General features: G+C 40.6%; 1 protein-coding gene across 3 annotated transcripts in view; it reads right to left on the reverse strand.

The window, feature by feature from the left end:
- Positions 1-229: 229 nt before the first annotated feature.
- LOC134745440 (zinc finger homeobox protein 4) overlaps positions 230-19,843 on the reverse strand; it is a 149,660-nt gene continuing 130,046 nt past the window's right edge. For 2 of the 3 annotated variants that reach the window (XM_063679475.1, XM_063679474.1), the window contains exon 5: positions 230-3,529. In XM_063679475.1, coding sequence (XP_063535545.1) covers positions 2,916-3,529 — 614 coding nt within the window. In that variant the 3' untranslated portion in view covers positions 230-2,915. The remainder of the gene's footprint in view (positions 3,530-19,843) is intronic. The other variant, XM_063679476.1, reaches the window with a different exon arrangement.

Raw genomic sequence — 19,843 nt, forward strand, 5'->3', positions numbered from 1 at the left:
AGAATCATTAAAAATAAACCCCAGACACTCAAATAACCAACTTAGGTACCTAGTTGTTTCTTTAAAGTTAACCCTCCTGCGCTTGAGAATTCATTCTAATATGAGAAAAATTCTCCCTGTGAGTACTTGAGCATGTTTAAGAACTACGCTCGTAATATATTCAATTGATTTTGCATTATTATTAAGTCCTAAACAGCTATTTGAAGGTTAGTAAAATAAAACTCCGTCGTCTGATAAACTAACTTTGAGTTTATTTTTACCATTTACACTTGACAATGTATTCGTTATCTGTTGTGGCTACGGCGGTCGTAGCGCGTAGCGCGTAGAGGCCTACGCGCAGCCATGCGGTATAAGAAACTAAACGCTACGTGTATGGGCTGCTAGTGCCGCAAATTAGCTTAAACAATATTTCTCGGAGAAGTGACAAACATTTGCTCAAATCACACCAATCAACAAATTAAGAACAAATTGACATTTCGAAGAATCAATAAAATATTACAATTTGAAAATGATTTATTCATTTGGATCAGTATAACATTTTTCGTTAGATTAAAATAGTAGGAACGGTATATTTCACTAGTAAAGAATTTTTAAAATAAGTTCTCGTTTACACAGTATTAGGAACTATGATAGACACAAGTGCTACCTTTTTACGATCGTAAACTTATTCGTAACCAACATTACCTATAGGATTAGGACAGTCTACACACTTTCATGTTTATAGAATAACAAAAATATAATAATTAATAAATATCAAGGTACACTGAGATTACATTTACACAAATGATAAAACAAAGAGAAGTATCCTATACAAATAAACAAATAACATGGCCGTGGGCATTCTGCAGCAGATACAACAGACTAATCCGAATTAATCTTAAATATTAAAATTTGTATTCGGAAAGTATAGTGAAACTCTAGATGCGATAATATTGAAATATACATAGGAACCATGATTCATTCCGCGGGCTGACGTCCGCGGAGACACAATCGCACTACCGACTTGTCCACCTACGCTAACTCAAACTTACATACTTCCGATTACAAAACCGATCCAAATAAAACTCCTAGGGAACCTAGAGCGGCCCGGCGCGGCGCGGCGCGGAGCGCAGGCGAACACAACTTCAACAACTACCGCGCGAGCGGTCGCTCGTAATACTTAGTCTTAACACATGTACTCAACGCACCAAATAAAATAATATGTTGTAGTAACGCGCGCCTTCGCGTTAACTCGCGGGCGCGTCGTCTCCGCTTCCGACAACACTCGATGGTGCTGTCGTCGCGTCGCTCTCCAAATATAATTGCAGCCGTATAACTCGTACGACATTCGATTTGGGGCAACTAATGCTTTAAATATTCAGCATGCGCACTCTTAAATAGTTGTCAAACGTTTTAATTTGCATATTTGTTATCGAGAGGAATTTTAATATGAGTCGTACTGCGCAACGAATAAGTATAAGTTAGCATTTCCCCGTATCTCCAAGGATTTCGTTTGCATTATTACTTGGTTACTGGAGGCGCTCTTCGCTATAATTTCCTCAATAATGAGTGTAGAATAAAATTTTCAATCAAAACGTTGGTGAATTTAACCAGTAGCGAACAGTGAGGAGCGAAACGGAGGCGGAGGCAACGCGCGCGCAGTCATTGCACACATACCTATAGGATAACAAGGACCTCCGGAAGGTAACCGGTGGAATAAAACATTGCACTTTACTAAAAAACAAATCAATGTTGTAGTAGGTTTCACTCGTAGATAAAATATTGTAGTAAACTCCACTAGATAAAATGTAAATATGTAAAATATTTCAAATAACTTGATCTGTGCCATCGAAAATATAAGGGACTCCACGCACACGGTAAAGTGATGAATGTACATGCGAGAGCATTACATGCGATGCGATGCATGTACTTCCATGCCCTTGGACTCACTTACGCCACTACTAATAATCATTACTATATCAATAAAAATTCAAGAATCACACTTAGTTCCAAAATAAACTCACTTGTTTGCGAGGTAGGCTGAGCGCTGGCGCGCAGCCCGAGTTTCGAGTTCGTTCGTTTTGGAAAAGTTTGCTACGATAATAATTATAATTAACTGTTACCAATAAGCCTACGCGGTGTCGCGCCCCGCGGGCGGCTCGGGCGCGGCCGTGGCCTGGCCTGTACAGACATCACTTTCATCGAAAGGTAACGCGCGGCGAGCCCGCGTACAGGCGCGCCCGGCGAGCTGGGACCGCGCGGGGCCGCCACCGCTCTACTGCTTAACATACGTACCTAACTTCGCTTCATGTTTTAAAAAATCATATACGTATATCACTATATATATCTTCATACATTTACGATGCGTCAGGAACTTCTTACGAGAACGTATCTATGCCTAAAATTAGAACGATTATATGTATGTATTACATAGCTTTAAACAATAATTAAATCGTAATTATCAATATCGATAATATTATATGCCATAAAGATAGGAACTTGCTTTCCTGGGAGTTGATGTTAAAGAAGAAAAGGCGCCAACGCGGCCGCGGTCGCGTGCTGTCACGATAAACGTATATAATAAAACCTGTCTAACGTATGATATGAGTGCGCACGCGATACGCGGCCGCGCGGCGCTCGCCGCGGCCGCCTCCCAGTGCGCGGCGCGCGGCGTCGGCGCCGTCGACCCGCCGACTAAACGCCGGCCGTCGGCGCAGCCCGCCGACTAGATTCTTAAACGGGACGACGGTCGGCTCGTGATTAACCTAATACTTAAACTAAAAGCTTTAAATGTTTCATTAGGAAAGTGCCGCCTCTGCGGCTACATTCATCAACGAAAAGAAGCGTTAAGATCTAATAGTGAACTGCTGCGTTGTCGGACAACGGAGAGAGCGAGGGGCTCTAGGATAGTAACTATACATTTCGTCAGATTAGGATTAGTGTCCGGCGCTAGCGAGGGGTAGTTCGCCGGGCGGGGGAAAGCGGGGGCTAGGCGCGCAGAAGTTGGCGTTGGAATCCTTCGGAGATGAGGCATCTTGCGCGGCGCGTGCAGCTAACAGAGTGATCTGGTTTACCACGTCCTCCATCTCGTGCGTCAAAGGTTCGGCGGGAGGGGGCGGAGGTGGCGCTGCGTTCCTTAAATGCGCTTCTGTCTCCGCATGACGCCGGAAGTCTACTCCTGTGCGGAAGCGCTCCCCGGGGCAGGTACGGCACTCAAGCGCTGGCTGGACGACTCTGATAACACCGCGCGCGTTCTCGCGGCCCGTGTAGCACGAGCGAGCTTGATGCACTTGCAGCGGCCCAGGCGAGGGAAAGGCTACTTTGCAGTGCTTGCACACGTAGCAGAGATCGAAGTCGAGCTCGCGAGCGCCGGCAGGTGGCTCAGGGGCGGGCGGGGGGAGGCGCAAGGTTGACGCTCCAGGGTCGGAGGCGATGTGGCGGATCTGCTCAAGCGTGGTGGCCGGCAGCTGAAGCACGCTGGCGCCGTTGCCCGTCTCCACGATCAGACCCTGCGGCTGTGGCTGAGGATGCGGGTTGCTAGGGTTGCCACCTGTAACAAAACAAACCTTACGTTAGTCTCCTTGTGTTTTGGTTACTTACTATTGCTATTCAGTTAAGACAAAATGGGATTTTGCATCTATAAATAAAATATATGCTACTTCAAACAGTGTAAATAGGTCGCAATACTGCTATAAATAAATCAGCTGTCTATAGGGTTAAGTATCGACACGTGTTATGTAACGCCTTCTCGCGAGCTCTCAGACCCGGCTGCAAAGGGGTTAAGCCTCTTACAGTGAGGGTCATCGTCGCTACGAATGCCTTTACAAATTGTACGTTTAAAACCCTGTAAATTGACTTATGTACCTACCAACAAATATTTGTTTTAAGAAAACATGTTTGTTTTCTTAAAACAAACATTTGTTGGCAGGTACATAAGTCAATGCTGCATGTTTGCAGTAATGTGTAAACTATTTAAACGAAACAGAGCAATTTAAACTAGTTCCGAACAATACTCGCACCAGCTGTCATAGATATAAACCGTACCAAAAAGACACTATCACCACCCAATTTGGGCTCCCCATTGTTCCAGGATCAAGAAAGTCGCTCGCGCAGGTTATTTTACATGCGTGATGCGTTTCTAACGAGCCCCGCGCTGTAATTGATTCGGACGCTGCTTTATGCGGGCTATATTCGCGAATGCATAATACATAGCAGCCTCAAAGTAAGGGCCATGCCACAAGAGCGATTGTGCACCGATACAGATACTCGCTCCAGTTTCCCTCCTATTTTCTCTGGTTAAATGGTACCAGGCCTTATATCGCTAGTGCGAACTGTATAATGAAGCAGCTAGATGAAATTTATTTTAAAAGATTCAGGGCTCCACGGATACATATTAACTTTTTGGAACGGACACCTTTGAAGTAAGCGAAGAAGGGATTCGATTCGATTGACACTAATAATGTTCACAGTTAAATATTTAAAAACTTCGCCATCGGTTACGTCAAGAAACGAAGATTAATTAGGAAAAGATAACATTTATTTTCATATTATTGATCCGCCTGTATATACATTTGTTCATCATATACATCAACTATCTTTGCAGCTGACTGTACCTTATATACACTTGATAGATCATAATTGTTATGGTTTTGTACACTTTTGCAAAGAAGACGTAAATATCACCAGGAAGTAAATATGGACTTTATAACCGAGCTTTATACGATCAGCTTGAACTGCCTCTACAGACTCCTAAGTTATACTTATCTCTGCACCGACGCGATCCCGGCCTAATCTCATGCGGGAATCTGCTTGAATAATGTCGTGCGAAACGGAGCATAGCTTTCAATCAGGCTGTTAACAATCGCCCGCTCCGATTGGTGGATCGTGGGCTTGGTAATGAGACCAGCAGCGGGCGTTGCTCATACGTATGTCATGGATCGACATGCTAATGATCGCCGTAAATGGCCAAATGTTCCACCACGTTAATAGGGTTGACGTATGGCTGTCTGGCTGAGCTACAAATTCAACTAGACGGAAAATGAACCATATTTATTCACATAGAAAGTCAAGCCTTAAGATGCTTTAGTCTTTTTGATCACTCTAATTTAATTAAGGATATTTGCTTCCAACAAATGCATTCACATCCTATCTGCATGATTGTATAATTGAAACCTATAAACGAGGTATTTACGGAGCACAAAGCCGGCTGCCACAACACGCCGCGGCCCTGACGTTAATTCGCAACCCTTTCTGCCAATTAGTTACAAAATAGCCACACTATTGTGATACTAAAACGACCACACATCGCATCCAAGAAACGTAAATCAAACTTCAAGATTGAACTTTACTCGGTTGGTTTAGAGTTCGTTTTGAGTTGTTAGGAAAGCGCATGGAATGGTCAGTTTCTTTGGTAGCCAGGTTTAAGTCAAAGGGCTTCTTAATCCGGACTTGTAGGTCGTTACGCGTTATTATAACGCGCTGGCGACGGCGTTTCTCTGCTCATTTACATCTCATTAAGGAAGCTATTATTGGACTTGAGGACGATGGTTCAGGGCTTCTACTGACTTCAGAGCTATAGCTCTTCTACTAATCAATTATAAATTTTAATTAGCTTTTATAAAGTCTAGGTACCTCTTTTCTTCAAAATGGCATTTGGAAAATGTATGTAGGTATTAGCATTAAAATGATGGTAAAAGTAAATATTTTACTTCGGAGTTGATTAAAGGTATCAACTATCTAAAGGACAGTTCGAAGTGATACCAGTCAGTCCGGCGTGATGGATCGTAATTAGACTGGGCAAAATAAGACTGAGCGACATCTAAAGGACAGAGATTTGAAGCGATTAGGTAGAAATGTTTTCCTCAGTAAACATAGATTCACTTAAAATTTTATTTTCTGGTTTCTTTGCACGAAATTGATAAATTTCAACATTTTGCTGATAACACGAGTATAAAGCGAGTTTCGGCATATCATTTGATTATCTTTTTCTGTAGGTATGTTAAGTATTGGAATACGTATGGTTTTGAACTAGTTACCATGCATTTCTATCATCAAATCGATCTCAGCATCGAACAGCGTATTCCGTAAGCGTAGTGGAGTGGACAGCGAGTGACAGCGCATCACTGTCGCCCGCCCATCGGCCGAGCAATTAGGCTAACGGAGTTTCGACTTAGAGCGAATGTTAGTGGAATAACGCCAGCGTTAACCTTAGCCTTCTGATGGTCACTTGGATAATTCTGAATGCACGGTAGGGCTTTTATTGCTTTGCATTCAAATAAAACAAAATACATATTTCGGGCAGAACCTTAACTTTTATTGATGTCGCGGGCCCCGCAGGCCGTAGTTTGGAAACCTCTGCTTCGAAGTATCAAATATACTGGAGCTTTAAAGGATGACTAGAACGGTCCGGGCCCAGGCCGGGGCGCCCGACACTTCTATTTCTATGACAGGTGACGGTGATCACACTTTCTATGAGACGCCCCGGCCCGGGCCCGGACCGTTATAGCGTAGCGTGAGTCATCCCTAAGCTTTCGACTTATCGTAGTCATTGGAACGGTGAATCGAGATTGGTGGGACTATAATGACACGTGTGTTTCAAGTCGTTTGTAGACGAAATAATAAAATGTAACGAATTTTTCAGTTTATAGTGTGTATCGATACACAGAGGTACATACTTATAGCGAATATGTGCCCTTTATACAGGGTGAAATTATAACCACCTTTATGCTACGTAGTGACTTTATAGGTCATACTGAACAACTTTTATTATGGGACCAATGCCGAAATCACGAAAAAAAATGGCTGTTTCATACACTCCGGCTGCACGGCTGATGTGATGCCGCTGATTTCTATGGAACAGCCAAATTTTTTACGCGATTTCGGCATTGGCCCCATAATAAAAGTTGTTCAGTATGACCTATAAAGTCACTACGCAGAGTATGAACAACGGTGGTTAAAATTTCACCCTGTATATCCTTAAAATGGATGGATCGATTTTGTTGTTGTCTTAACCAAGTTGTGGCATTAAGTCATCCTGAGTAGGCATCATGTACGAGACTCGTATCAATCATCTTTGAATTGTATACTACTTATATAATGTAGAGTTTTGTAGAGTAGGAATATAATTAACAACGTAGTTTCAAAGTCGCTGTTTTGATGAATACACATAATTGCAAGTATTTATCTGTCTCCCTGTCTCGTCTCTATGCAGACGAGTGCAACGGCATGGTATGATATACGTATTTACTTTGATGAAATTTCAATACGAGCTTCTTCGAATCAAATTGAAAGTAAGTCTTAGGTCAACGAACTTGTCATTGTACACTATGCATATTTACAAAATATCTCTATCTTACTCTTACTCTAATAAAAAACAAAATGTTTGGTGGAAAAATGGTATTAGGCTGACTTCTTTAACATAGGTAGGTACGTAATGAATTATTAGATAGGTACTTCGTCTCTACTTTTTCAATATCCTAATAAACGCATTCTCAGCATAGTTTATTTTTTTACTATATAGAAGGCAAACGAATAGACGAATCGCTTGAAGGTAAGTGATTACCGTCGCCCGTGGACACCGGCAACATCAGTGCGTTGCCGGCCTTTAAGATGGGAGTCCGGACTTTTCTTGAAGGGAAGGTCGTATCGGTCCAAAAAATTAAAACAGAAAACTATAAAGTATTGTTCATCATAAATTAACTAACGAATTAAAATGAACGTTTAAGGTTATACGGAAAAATTATAAAACAGACCATTTTATATGAGATTTGAAATACAAACTGTCTTATTTTCATCGCTTCTGACAAGTCTAGAAACTACAAAAGGCATATATGTGGGTTGACATTGACTCATGTAACCCCTTGCCAGTGCGTTTTAATACGATCGAAGCCTTAGGTGTCGGCGCTTTGTGCCGCCACCAGAGCTCAGAGTAAGTACTCGAATCCGCTTTGTCCGCGTTTACTTGTACCGTAGTAATTGAATTAAGACACGATGTTATGTGCTTATTACACGAAAAATGCGTGTTTCTGTTTAAAATATAGTTTGTAGTTAGTACTTTTGATACGTATGATTTAGTTTTTGTTTGATAGATACAGTTGCTAAATTATCTTAGCTTCTGTAGATAGTATGATTCTCATTGATCTGTTAAACAAGTGAAAGTGACATTCGCATGGCAACCGCAGCTGCATTACAGTTGTGATATTACTGTTGCGGCTTCGACGATCGTATGGCCTTGATCGTAAATAATTTTAAATTTTAATTGCATTTCAAACTGCTTTGTGAAGTCGGTTTTTTTCTGTTAAAGATTACATCCATATCCTTTGAACCGGATAGAATTAGGATGTTACGAAAACAATCGACGAGCGTTACTACAGCCGAGCAAACGATGTGTCACGCTATCTAAAGCGATAATCGCCACTGGCCAGTTGCAGAGGGACGGTCACCATCAATCAGCGGGTGGCCGGGACACTTTGAAGTTGTTCAAAAACGTTTGTGCTATTGAATCAGCATGTACCTATGTCCGATTGCTGTATCTCTACAGAAATTCGCGAAGATATGTTGTAAGTTCGGCTGACTTGTGAAGTTTGTTTGGTTAATGTGAATCTTATGTTAGGTACACATAGTAATCTGCACAGTAGAGCGAGCAAATAGCAAAATACAAAGTAAAAACAATATGTTATAAAATTGTTAATCAAAAAGTTATAAGACCAAATAAAAATCCGATAACTTCCTTCCTTCTAATGCAATAAAAATAAGTTAGTGCAGATTGCGCCGTAACGTTAAAATGCAAAAAAAACTCAATTTCACTCCCGCGGCAATCCTAACGGCTATTAAGCAATGATTTCATCGAATCTTCTATCCATCATATTAATGCTCGAGTGGCTGCAGTATTATCCCACTTCCCTGGCTGCTCGGGAAATCTCACCGCGTTCAAATATTTAATTACTTTAAGACCCGATCGTTTATAAATTCTGGCGAGAGTGCTATCATAAAACGCGCTAATGCCTTATAATTAAAATATTCTCAGCAAGCCGTGGCGTAATGGCACCTCCGGCGGCCGTCTCCTCCGTCGAAAAAAACGCATAAAAAATTACATTCACCCCAGAGGACTCACCCCTTGTGTCGGGAAAATCGATTAAAAAGAGGAGTCGCGGGGCGAAGTGGCGCGGGCGCGGGGAGGGAGTTTAATATGTACGAAAAAATGCACGACGCCGCGGGAGCGAGGGAGAGATCCAAGGAGCGACTCGAGTTGCCTTCAATTTTTATAATTACGTTCATACGTGAGCGCGGCTACTGCGCCAGCCGCCGAGTGCCGCCCGCCTCCACTCTCAGATTACTTATTTAGAATAGTTTCCCTCCCGACACCGTCCTCTCTCACTAGTAGTTACTTTTTAATTTTTAAATAGCTCCTTCAATTACTTTAACTTTAAAATGAACTATAACCATTGCAAATATAAACTCCCGGTGAAAGCATTTCCTCAACTCTATACTCTATTCGGAAACATCGTTTAAAAGATCCCGTGGACGTTATGAGAATAAAAGTATTAATGACAACACTTTGGAAGTAAGTCGTATTATAACTTTTCCGTTTCCGCGACAAAATCAATTTCCATCACTGAAAGAGCTCCAAACTTTTCCACATACACAGCAATCAAGGAAAGAAGGGGGCAATAAGAACGGGATAACCAACTGGAGGACGTCATCTCAGGAGACGGTTTGCAAATGAGCGGGCCACGTACTTACACTCGCGTGCCTACACACACATGCGCTAATCCTCGTCCACACACGTTACGTACAAGCGTACATTTTATAAATAGATATCGCTTTTTTTATCCGGGAACAAGAATACGTAGGGGGAACCCCCCGGAGGAGGGGGCCCTGCGGGGGACGTGTTGGATTTCAGATTGCTACGAACTGCAAAAATGAGGGATGAAAGAAATATAGCTTAAAACGCAGATATTTCCCGGCGTCTTAAGGCGCTGGAGGGGGCGTGGGGGCCGCAGGGAGTGTGTGGAACAAAGTAGAGTGGCGATATTGAACCAAAATGAAATGGTAAACGAACCGTGCGCGTCCGATCTAATGCGAATTTATAATTTGGACATTGCCCCGGCCAGCGCACTCTTTGAACTCCGCGAGGGTCGGTTACGGTTACGGAGGTGAATTTACAAAGAGTGCGGATGTGATTTATAAATAGGGGAGTAGATGCGTGTGCTGACCGTTCGTTTTCGTTAGTGGTTTTTTCCATTAGGCTTAAAAAATAATCAGGCGTGGAGTCAACCGTAAGAGTACCTACTTTGTGCCGGTAGCCGACTGTTTTTAAGGGCGCTGGTTTTATTTGAATCCGTAGGTCATGGTTTTGATTCCTTGCTTGTACTTGTATGGCATGGAGTTTTGTGGTATAACCTAACTTATGTACGAAATATCGTAATTTGATATTTGCCACCAGCTTTTAATTGAAGTAAAAACCACAAAGGGGAATGTTCTTACAATATAGAGTTATAAAAAAAATTAAGCTTTATCCAATTTTAGGATGAGGGAGCCTAGCAGTGCCGGGTTGCATAAAAATCCGATGGCAAGCCGCAACTATATAATTTATATCCTTTTATTCGAGCTTGTAATGAAGTAATAAATTGTCTGAAAATAGGAAAATCGACAGAAATCTTGTTCTTTGGGCGCTCAATCTCTGCAGCCTAAACAAACTACAAGGAAATACAAGTTATGGACGAAGTTTGGATGTCAATGAAGCAGTCGTTTTGGCACAATGAGCGGTGTTTAGGCGTTTCCTCATTGCGCTAACACGAGTGTCCGCTGCCCTAATTGTCGTCGCGCCGTCTAATCGGGATATGCGCCACGCGATAATTGCGACAGATTACTTAAAGAGCAAGCGTCTTTTATACGTACAGAGGCGTCGAGAATGAATATATCGTCTTAAACCCAAAAGTCAGTTCATAATAAAATTGTTAATAGCTCCGTAGATTCTACTGTTAAAGATATTTCTTCCGCTAACAGATTAACGTCTGCCCGTAAGTGAGTTTCATAAATCTGGGATTACGGAGATCGTTGTTCTTTTCATTTCACTTTCACCTTTGTCTTGCTAAAAGATGAGGTTTAAACGAGGTTCAACAAAGGATTCTTTTGAAGCTTTTTACAGTACGCAAGACACCCCTTTTCTTTGGGTGAGTACATTGTGTTTTCCAAGCACAGTTCGTTAAACCGCCTTCTTGAGAAAATATGTGGTTTTCTTTAGACGACAAGTTTACTTATAAGTCTACTAATCACCTGGAGTTATATTAAAACTATAGAATGCATATGTTTTTATCAAATAACGTTCATATATAATTCCACAAATCAGGCCATCCATACACCTATTGTACACCTAACCTGACGTATGACGATAATTAGATAACCTACATTATAGTAACAAAATAAAAACTTTCAAACAATCGAAAGGGGACCTCTTGAGTACATCGAATTTTGTTTTCCTTTTACCTACTCGATTTTTGTATCATGCCTTCGAGAATCCGCCTCTCAGTGTCCTGTCCTTAGTAATAGGTATTCGTAAAGGTGTTTAGTGCGAAATGTCAGGTCTCTTCGACTACGTCGCCAGATTGCGGACGAGTTAACTTTATTACCTCGTCGAGGACGACTCAACTGCAGTGTTAATGTTAATCGTTGCTAATTGGTAATGAGCCCGTAGGAGGAGCGCGGGCGAGCTAAACGTCGCCTTAACTCACTCAATGGCATGTACTAGTGACACACAATTTAACTATTTTTACACTTTATCTTTAAGCATGAAAATAGGTCGGGGGAAATTATGTTACACCACATAATAGTAAAAGTGGCATGAGTAAAAACAAATAATTTTGTCAGACACCTGTATACATAGCGCGTATAGCAATAGGAATTATTAGTGACTAGGTACTTAATTACTATTAGTCACATTGCTACGGGACTTTGATTAAAACGGCCCGGATCCGAAACTAAGAAGCAAGATTTCAAAAATGTCTATAGTTTTACTGCAGGCACGTGACTTGATAACTCCCGTTCGGAACAAAGTGCACCGTGTAAGTGGTAAAGTGAAAATTGCGTACGTGAACTGGAAGAAAAAATATTAAAAATTAATCAAGCCTCCGGGGGTAAGGGAGCACATGTGTCGACAAAAAACCGTCTCCCCGGTATTAGGAGCAGCACGTGCGAACAGCCGTTACGGCCGCTTCGCCAGCGAGTTAAAAGTTCCTTCGGACAAACAGAGGATTTGTCACAATTACGACTGGGCGGCGCGTCCCTACTTGATTAAAACCTAAATCACGTGACGTGTTTACAGCCGCGCCGGAGGTGTTTTCAATTTGCCCAGTCCTAGACTCGCCATTGGCGTTCCGGACACGTCCCGACGCACCTATCTGGGGGCAGACCGGCGTTTTGAATTTGTTGCGAATTAAATTATTGATGACCTAATCGGCCCGGCCGATCTCCTATTCCTCGGACGTGCTCGCCCACTGGGAACCAGCGCCGGCCTAAAAGTCACGTCGCTTAATTATTTTAAATGTCGCGCCCGAAATCCGTCGACGATGGCGACGCCTCGATGTTTCGCCACGGTAGCGTTTCGCTCGTAAAAAAAGCTACGTGAAAAGAGATTAACATTTGAATTAATCGGGAGATTAAGCATAATGAAAGAAAATCTCATTACGTCCCGCATAATGGCGGTGAGAAATATCGCCGGCGAACGGAAAGACGGAGGCGTTATAAAAGAAAAGGCGAGCGCGAAGAAAATTAAAAGCTCGAACGAAATTAAAAAATGTGAAAAAGTGTAATCGACGCGGGGCTACGATTAGGGGGAAATGCAAACACGGCGGGGCCGCGGCTGCGCCACTGGAAAGTTCTCAATTAAAGAAGGCCACGGAAAGACTCGTTGTAATTAGATTCTTCCTCATCTCCTTAAATCACCGCCGCTGACACTTGGCTTGTTTAATTTGTAATCGAGACTTGTTAGCCTGGGTTCTTTTTTTAATTTAATTTTCTCATTTATAGATTGATTAAAATCAAATCACTTACCTACAGTCGCTTACTGTCTGCCTCCCTAGATTGCACAAATCGATTATTTCCATTATCAGTTTTGTTTATTATGGTGGACTTAACGATTTTGACTTTGAAGTCCTCTAGACGAGAGACGTGACATTTCTCAGGGCGTGCGAAGCACCTCCGTAGTCCTCGAGAAGATCGAGCGGTAACGACTTCCTCCTCCGTCAATTGCGTGTCCACCAATTAATCGGAACTCAGGTAATCGAGTAAAGGGTAACTAGCTTGTCGTTGACTTAAATGTCCATTACACTTACTGACCGACACACTAATGTAACACGAGTACGAATAAATGCCTTAAGTTGTGATATTCACAACATTGTCCAAATAGTGCTTTAGAAAGCTCCGTCAACATATTGATATATTAAAACAAAACCCAAATTGAATAAATAGTTTCTATCTCTCTTTTTTTTTATATTGTATATTTTACAAAAGTATCTAATATCATTCTCTCATCATCATCTATCATTTCTCTCTTGATATATTCACAAAAGAAATTAAGTTGACGCTTTTATTTTCACATAAAAATTAATAACATCATAAATAGGTACGTAAAGCACAAAGTCATCTTCCCTAAAACAACCTCGTAATCGCAATTAGAAACAAAAATTAAAGCAATCAAAGAGCTCGACACCTCCGAGGGACTCCCCTAGCAAACAAGTACTCAAAGTGAACTCGGAATTAATTCCCGGTGTCCGAGGCGGGTAATTAAACAGCCTTGTGATTACCGACTTGTAGGAAGTCGGGGCTCGGATAAGCGGTCAGTCCGGACAATTAAGCTGGCTTAGTCAGGCTGGGAGACGTCGACGACACGACTTGTCAACATATTTCTTTCACGGTATTCATTAAGTACTTATAACCTGCCTATTCTCACCGATTTTATCTACGATAATTTTTCGATCGTAGAGACGAGTATAACTATGATGTTAACAGAGTGTTCCTTCGAGCCGGATAATTAATTCGAATGATGTAATTACTTTCAGAAAATAACAATTGCAGGTGGAATTTTTTAGGATGCTTCTGGAAGCAAACCATAAGTGTGTGTGTAATTAATACTCAAGAATTTAGCATAGGTTTGTTGTATAAATCGTGTCGGCGCCGTCTCGTGAGGCCTCTAGCGAGCCTTAAGCCCGCCCACGACGAGGCGATTAAGCAATTAACGCCGGAGGGCGGACACTCGCTCATTTAACTTTCCTTTGATTTTCCTCCACTCGGTTTTTGCGGTTTTCAGGAGGGGACAGACTTTGCTGTTAATGCGATTTAGGAGTTGTGAACTTTTGGTGGTTTCGGAAATGTGAGTTTTACGCTAAGTTCAATTAAAAGGTTTTTGGGAAGATTGAGGGAATCTTCCAAAAAACCTTTAAATTAAATTTCTTTTGTAGGTACAAAATTGATTTGAATTTCCTGTGGTTTAATAGTGGATATGAGCTTGTATTATAATTAATCACAGTTTCAGTTAATTAAGACATGTAAAATTTCATTAATCTACCTGCATTTACAGCTGCAGTTATTAATAAGTAGGTAATTGGTGAAGCTTGATTACTTAAGAAATAAAAGTCAATCTTAACAAAGCAATTAAATAATTCGCTTCCCAAAACAAAACAATTATCACCTCACAGCCTTTCAGTCCTAATTCCTAAACTCCGCAATTAAACAAACCTCAGAAGGGCAAGATCATTAATTAAACAACTAGAATCATCTCGCAAACAAATAAACCCAACCCTTTCCTTATTAGCCGATGTTCGCTTTAATTCAATGAAGCCGCGAAAACTGGCGAACTGTGAAGGGTTGATTTGCATGTCGGAAGGGTTAACTGGAGGTTCGTTAGGGCAACAATTAGGAGGGTAGGAGGAAAACTCGTGGGAAAATTGCGGCAGGTCAGGGAAACTGCGGGGCTTAATTATCACTTTGTGAGACTGCCGATGGTGCTTTTGTTTTACAAAGTTGTTCGTTGCGGTTTTAGCAGTTTGATTCGCGGTTTATGCACGAATAGAAAGAAGGTAATTTATAGGGTTTGTAAAATTTGCTAGTATTAAGTTACAATATATTTTAATTGTATAAGCAGTGAATACACCTGAGCATGCTGAAGACCGGGGAGAGTGGAGAAGATTGAGTAGGAAAGTGGACCCTGGTGCTAGGCCGGGAAAACGCTTGGTCGAAGAAGAAGATAAGCAGTGCATAGTAGGTATCGTTGATAAATCGAAATCTATATTAAACCGCAAATATAACTACATGCTACTACATAATATTGTCTTCGGTTACCGCGATAGTTACTATGATGGTTCATTATTTTTAGTATGTGGGTATTTTTCCACTTTGTTGTTTTTCCTCAGCCACCCGTTGACCACGAACCATGTAAAGGGTTCGAAACGTCGGGATGTATTATAAATTCAATATACGTGATGTAATCCGTTTTCATAGTTTTATTTTACATGCTACTTACATCAACTTTATTAATTTTTAACGAGATCCAACCGCTTGTTCCACCAAATACGATGTGTATTTATCTGTTACAAACACAAACTATAATTAGCGTGGAGAATTTAAAAAAAGCTACAAACGACAAAACGCTTGTTAGACAAATGAAGAAATATTTCAAAACACATCGGAGGCGTTCCTCATGCATTCCTTATTCACTAATAATTCGTTCCGAGCGGAGAAATTACAGCCTTACAATTATATTAGTATTAATGAGAACTTCCCACTTTGTTTTTTGTACGCCTTTTTCAAACAAACCCTCGCTTCTGACCCGAAAGAATAAAATTCAAACAGAAAAACACTGACTTTTAATAATTAAATACGAAGCATGCTATCAAGCGGTAGAAACACATGGTTATTAAATTATAGAAGTGTCGGAAGAACACGAGGCTATAATAAAAATTACACGATACACTGATGATAACATGTTTCAATTAAGAACAATTATGAGATACGAGTAATTGTTGGGTTTTTGTAAGCATTTCACGCTCTGTTTGGCTTGAAGAAGCTCGTGTGCACGCGAGCGCTTTTACAATTAATTTCCATAATTACACACATTCTTGTGTTGGTTTAATAGGTAACAAGCACTTGACATGGGAACAATTAATTCGTGTAGGTAGTATAAAACACACATGTGTCTTAACTATCTCACAATAGGTTCCGTACAATTTTTTCTGGAGCATATATTTATTTTGTTTCCTAGCCAATAAGTTACATAAAAGGTCATTTTAAAATTTGGGTTGTTTAGCTGCTTTTGTTGCACGCAAGTTTAATGGGCCGGCGTGGGTAGGGCGGCCTGCGTCCGTATAGATCGATGCAATTTTGATTGATTGCATTGCTTAGTGTAGTGTAACCAATCTTATTGAAAACTGCCATTGTATGCCATCGGAAAGACCGGAGCTGCGTTCGACGCGCCGCTTGTCAAATGGTTTAAATTGAAAAAAAAAAATAGGGGACAACCCTAAAGCGGAGAATGTGACATTTTATATTTTTGAGAGTTATTTTACTGAATTGTAATCGAAGGTTTGATAGGCATTTTGTGGGTATAGGGTATAACAATATCTAGGATCAGAAATATAACAAACTATGGAAAGTTCAATTTTAATATGTATGTATAGGTATTAAGTTTCCATACTTCACTATTAATATAGGTACGATAATAAGGAATAATTACAAGTAGGAAATTAGGTACTACGTTTAGTCACGCCTTTAGCTAATATGGATACATTAAGAATTTCAACTTTGACATTGTTCAAATTGACTTATGTATTGACAGTCCAAATCAGAACATCTGCACGATCGCAATGTAAACATTAGTGAAATAAATTAAAACCAATCAGTTATAAATCGGCACGTGATTGTTAATATGTAACACTTTTAGAACAACGCTAAAACCAACCCTCTTTCTGCAGCAACAAAGTCCTCATTGAGTTGAATCATTCCGTTGGTGCAAGCGACGTTGACATATCAAATACAAACGTCGATTTTATTTCAATTTAAATCGATTAGGCAGTCAGTACCAAAAGGATTTAATATAGGAGCCGATGTTTGGTCTCTGTTTGCACAAGTGATTTTGTTTAGCAATGATTTCTTTGTATTGACCTATCTAATAAATTCGTTACAAGGGATATCAAAAACACCAATCAACTCTAGTAGCTTCAGTTGTAGGTGGTATTTAAAATATGTATATCTTACGTAAATGTATTTTTGCAATAGACAGTTCGATTTGAACTTTGCGGCCTAACGAAGTGTATTTTTTCCGAATACAAAGGAATGTAAACATCCTCAGAGAAAACAACAATTAGAATAATGCCGATATCGGCGGATCGCCGCGAGCACCCTCGGTACCACCCTACCTCCCCATTATTTTATCTAATCAAAAAGTTTTAAAAGGAAAAATTATGCCGGCCTTTATTATGAGTCAACTTTCTTTCGGAGGGGAACAGAGGATATATTTTTAATAACGACGCTAAAGAAAGTCATCGCACGGAATAAGGAATTCCTTTCGCGGAAATGAGAGCCTTGTCGTTATCAGTGCGAAGTTAGTAAAGGCGCTTTGAATACTTTTTAAATCAAATGCGATCAAATAAACAAGGATGTACAAGAAAGTGTAAAAGAAAATGTTATTTATTAGCGCTAACAGTATCATATATGATAGCGTTGTTGGATAGGTGGGACTCCCCTCTGCTGCAAAAGCAGTGGACAAAACTCCACACTGCAGTAAAATAGGTAATTACGTAGGTATGTAGGTTAAGATTAGTTTTATAATTCCACTAACACTATTTTATAAGTTAAATGTAAATGTATGTAACTAACAACTTTAGATTTATTTCCGAAATAAAATTATTTTATTATTTGTTTTATACATTCATGTTTAAAATAAATAAAAATTACAACGACATTAACAACAAAATCTACTTTGTATTAATATGAATCCTTCAATACATTTTACCCTTAATTACAAAAATGTTGTATAAACAGGATCAGTTATGAAGTTATTGAAAAAAAATGGTAGATAGATATGTTATGTTATGTAGTAAGTCTAACTCCAATAAGAAAATCGTCGAATCTATCCAACAATTTACTTGTTAGAAAATTAGCAATTACATGGTTGCAGTTACAGCACTTTAATGGCTGATTATGATCGATAAAATAATACGTTCACGTTCAATTATTAATTCTCAATTTTCTAACATCAAAGCCACGCCAGCTAGTTTCTTTATAAATTAAGGAGGCGCAAGAAAAATACCCTAAAAAAGCGAGGGTGAGATCTCTCCCTCAATTTCTTTACTCAACGTTTTCAGTAAATATGGTTCGTTTATTAAAACTGGCTAACACTAAAATGAGCTCTGCTGGTTGAAATTTAAGAGTAATTTTTCTTCTGAACACGTTTGTGTGTTTGAATAATATTTTTGCGAGGCGGTATTATTATTGCACACCTTGTATGCGTAAATCAGGGCCCAGGGCGGTACATTGCTTAGACAAAAAGATGCAATTATATGCAAAAGGGGAGAAGGATAATGAGGTACTTTTCTTCGGTTTCAAAGGTTGTTTGAAAAGTTAGTAGATCCTTAATAATTCTTTCTAATAAGACTATTTATCTTACTAAACTGAAAACTAACTGCGGAGCGTTTCTAATAGGAAAACTATGGTTATCATTGTAATGAATAATAAGATTTAGTAGTGTTTTACTCAGTGAGCTGCAAAAAGGCCTTACTTACCTTACATAAGGCCTGACCCGTAAAGTTTTTTTACATGTAACTTTCGATCGATTTGCCACTAATATTTTGTATTCGCAGGAAAATTAGAATAAACATGTCACAAAGTCATAACAAACTTAAAGGTTCCATTCCAAAGAAGAAGGTCAAATCATTGCTAAGGCCTGACATTGTCGACAGAATATCATTGAAATATATACATACATATATTAAAATATTAAAGTAAATAAACCAGAAATACTTACCAGTCAGCCTTGTAAAAAAACTTTACGGGACAGGCCTTATTTTTATGTCAATAGATTTTTGAATACCATAAAGGCTCGGCCAAACACAAGGTACGACGCAGCGCCGCGGTCGCGCGGCGCGACCGCCGCCCATGCTAACAGGTTAGCGACGTCAAACAGACTGCGTCCCGCCGGCGTCGCGCCCCGCTTCCGTTGCGCCCCGCTTCTGTCGCGCTCCGTCGCGCGCGTCCACGCGGCGCGGACGCGCGCGAACGCTGGGTCACACATCAGTCGGACGTGAATGAGAAACCTTCCGCGCGCGTATGCTGCTGTATCGGGCGCGAGTCACGCCCGCATCGCGCCGCGTCCGCGCCACGTTCGCGCGCGCGATGAGGGCGTGTTACGAGCGCGAGGCCGGCGCGATCCGCGCGCGACCTGTTTGAACAGGCATCACGCGGCGCGAACGCGGCGCTGCGTCGCGCCTTGTGTTTGGCCGAGCCTTAACGGTGGCAAAAAGTGTGCGGCCGGCCTGATGTTTAAGCAGCCACCTCAGACTACGGGCGCGCTTGCTACTTTAGTGGAGTTTATTTTAATTATATTCCTTAGAAAACCTACAATCGTTGAAATCATTGAAATAACGACAAAAATAAATTTACTATAGGTATCTAGGTACTAATCTACTTATCATGAATTACCATATTATCACGGTCATAATCATAACAAACGTAAATCACTAAATAAGAATTTTTTAGGGTTCCGTACCTCAAAAAGAAAGAACGGAACCCTTATAGGATCACTCGTGCGTCTGTCTGTCTGTCCGTCTGTCACAGCCTATTTTCTCCGAAACTACTAGACCAATTAAGTTGAAAT

The sequence above is a fragment of the Cydia strobilella genome, chromosome 11, assembly GCF_947568885.1.
Source record: "Cydia strobilella chromosome 11, ilCydStro3.1, whole genome shotgun sequence".
Taxonomy (NCBI): domain Eukaryota; kingdom Metazoa; phylum Arthropoda; class Insecta; order Lepidoptera; family Tortricidae; genus Cydia; species Cydia strobilella.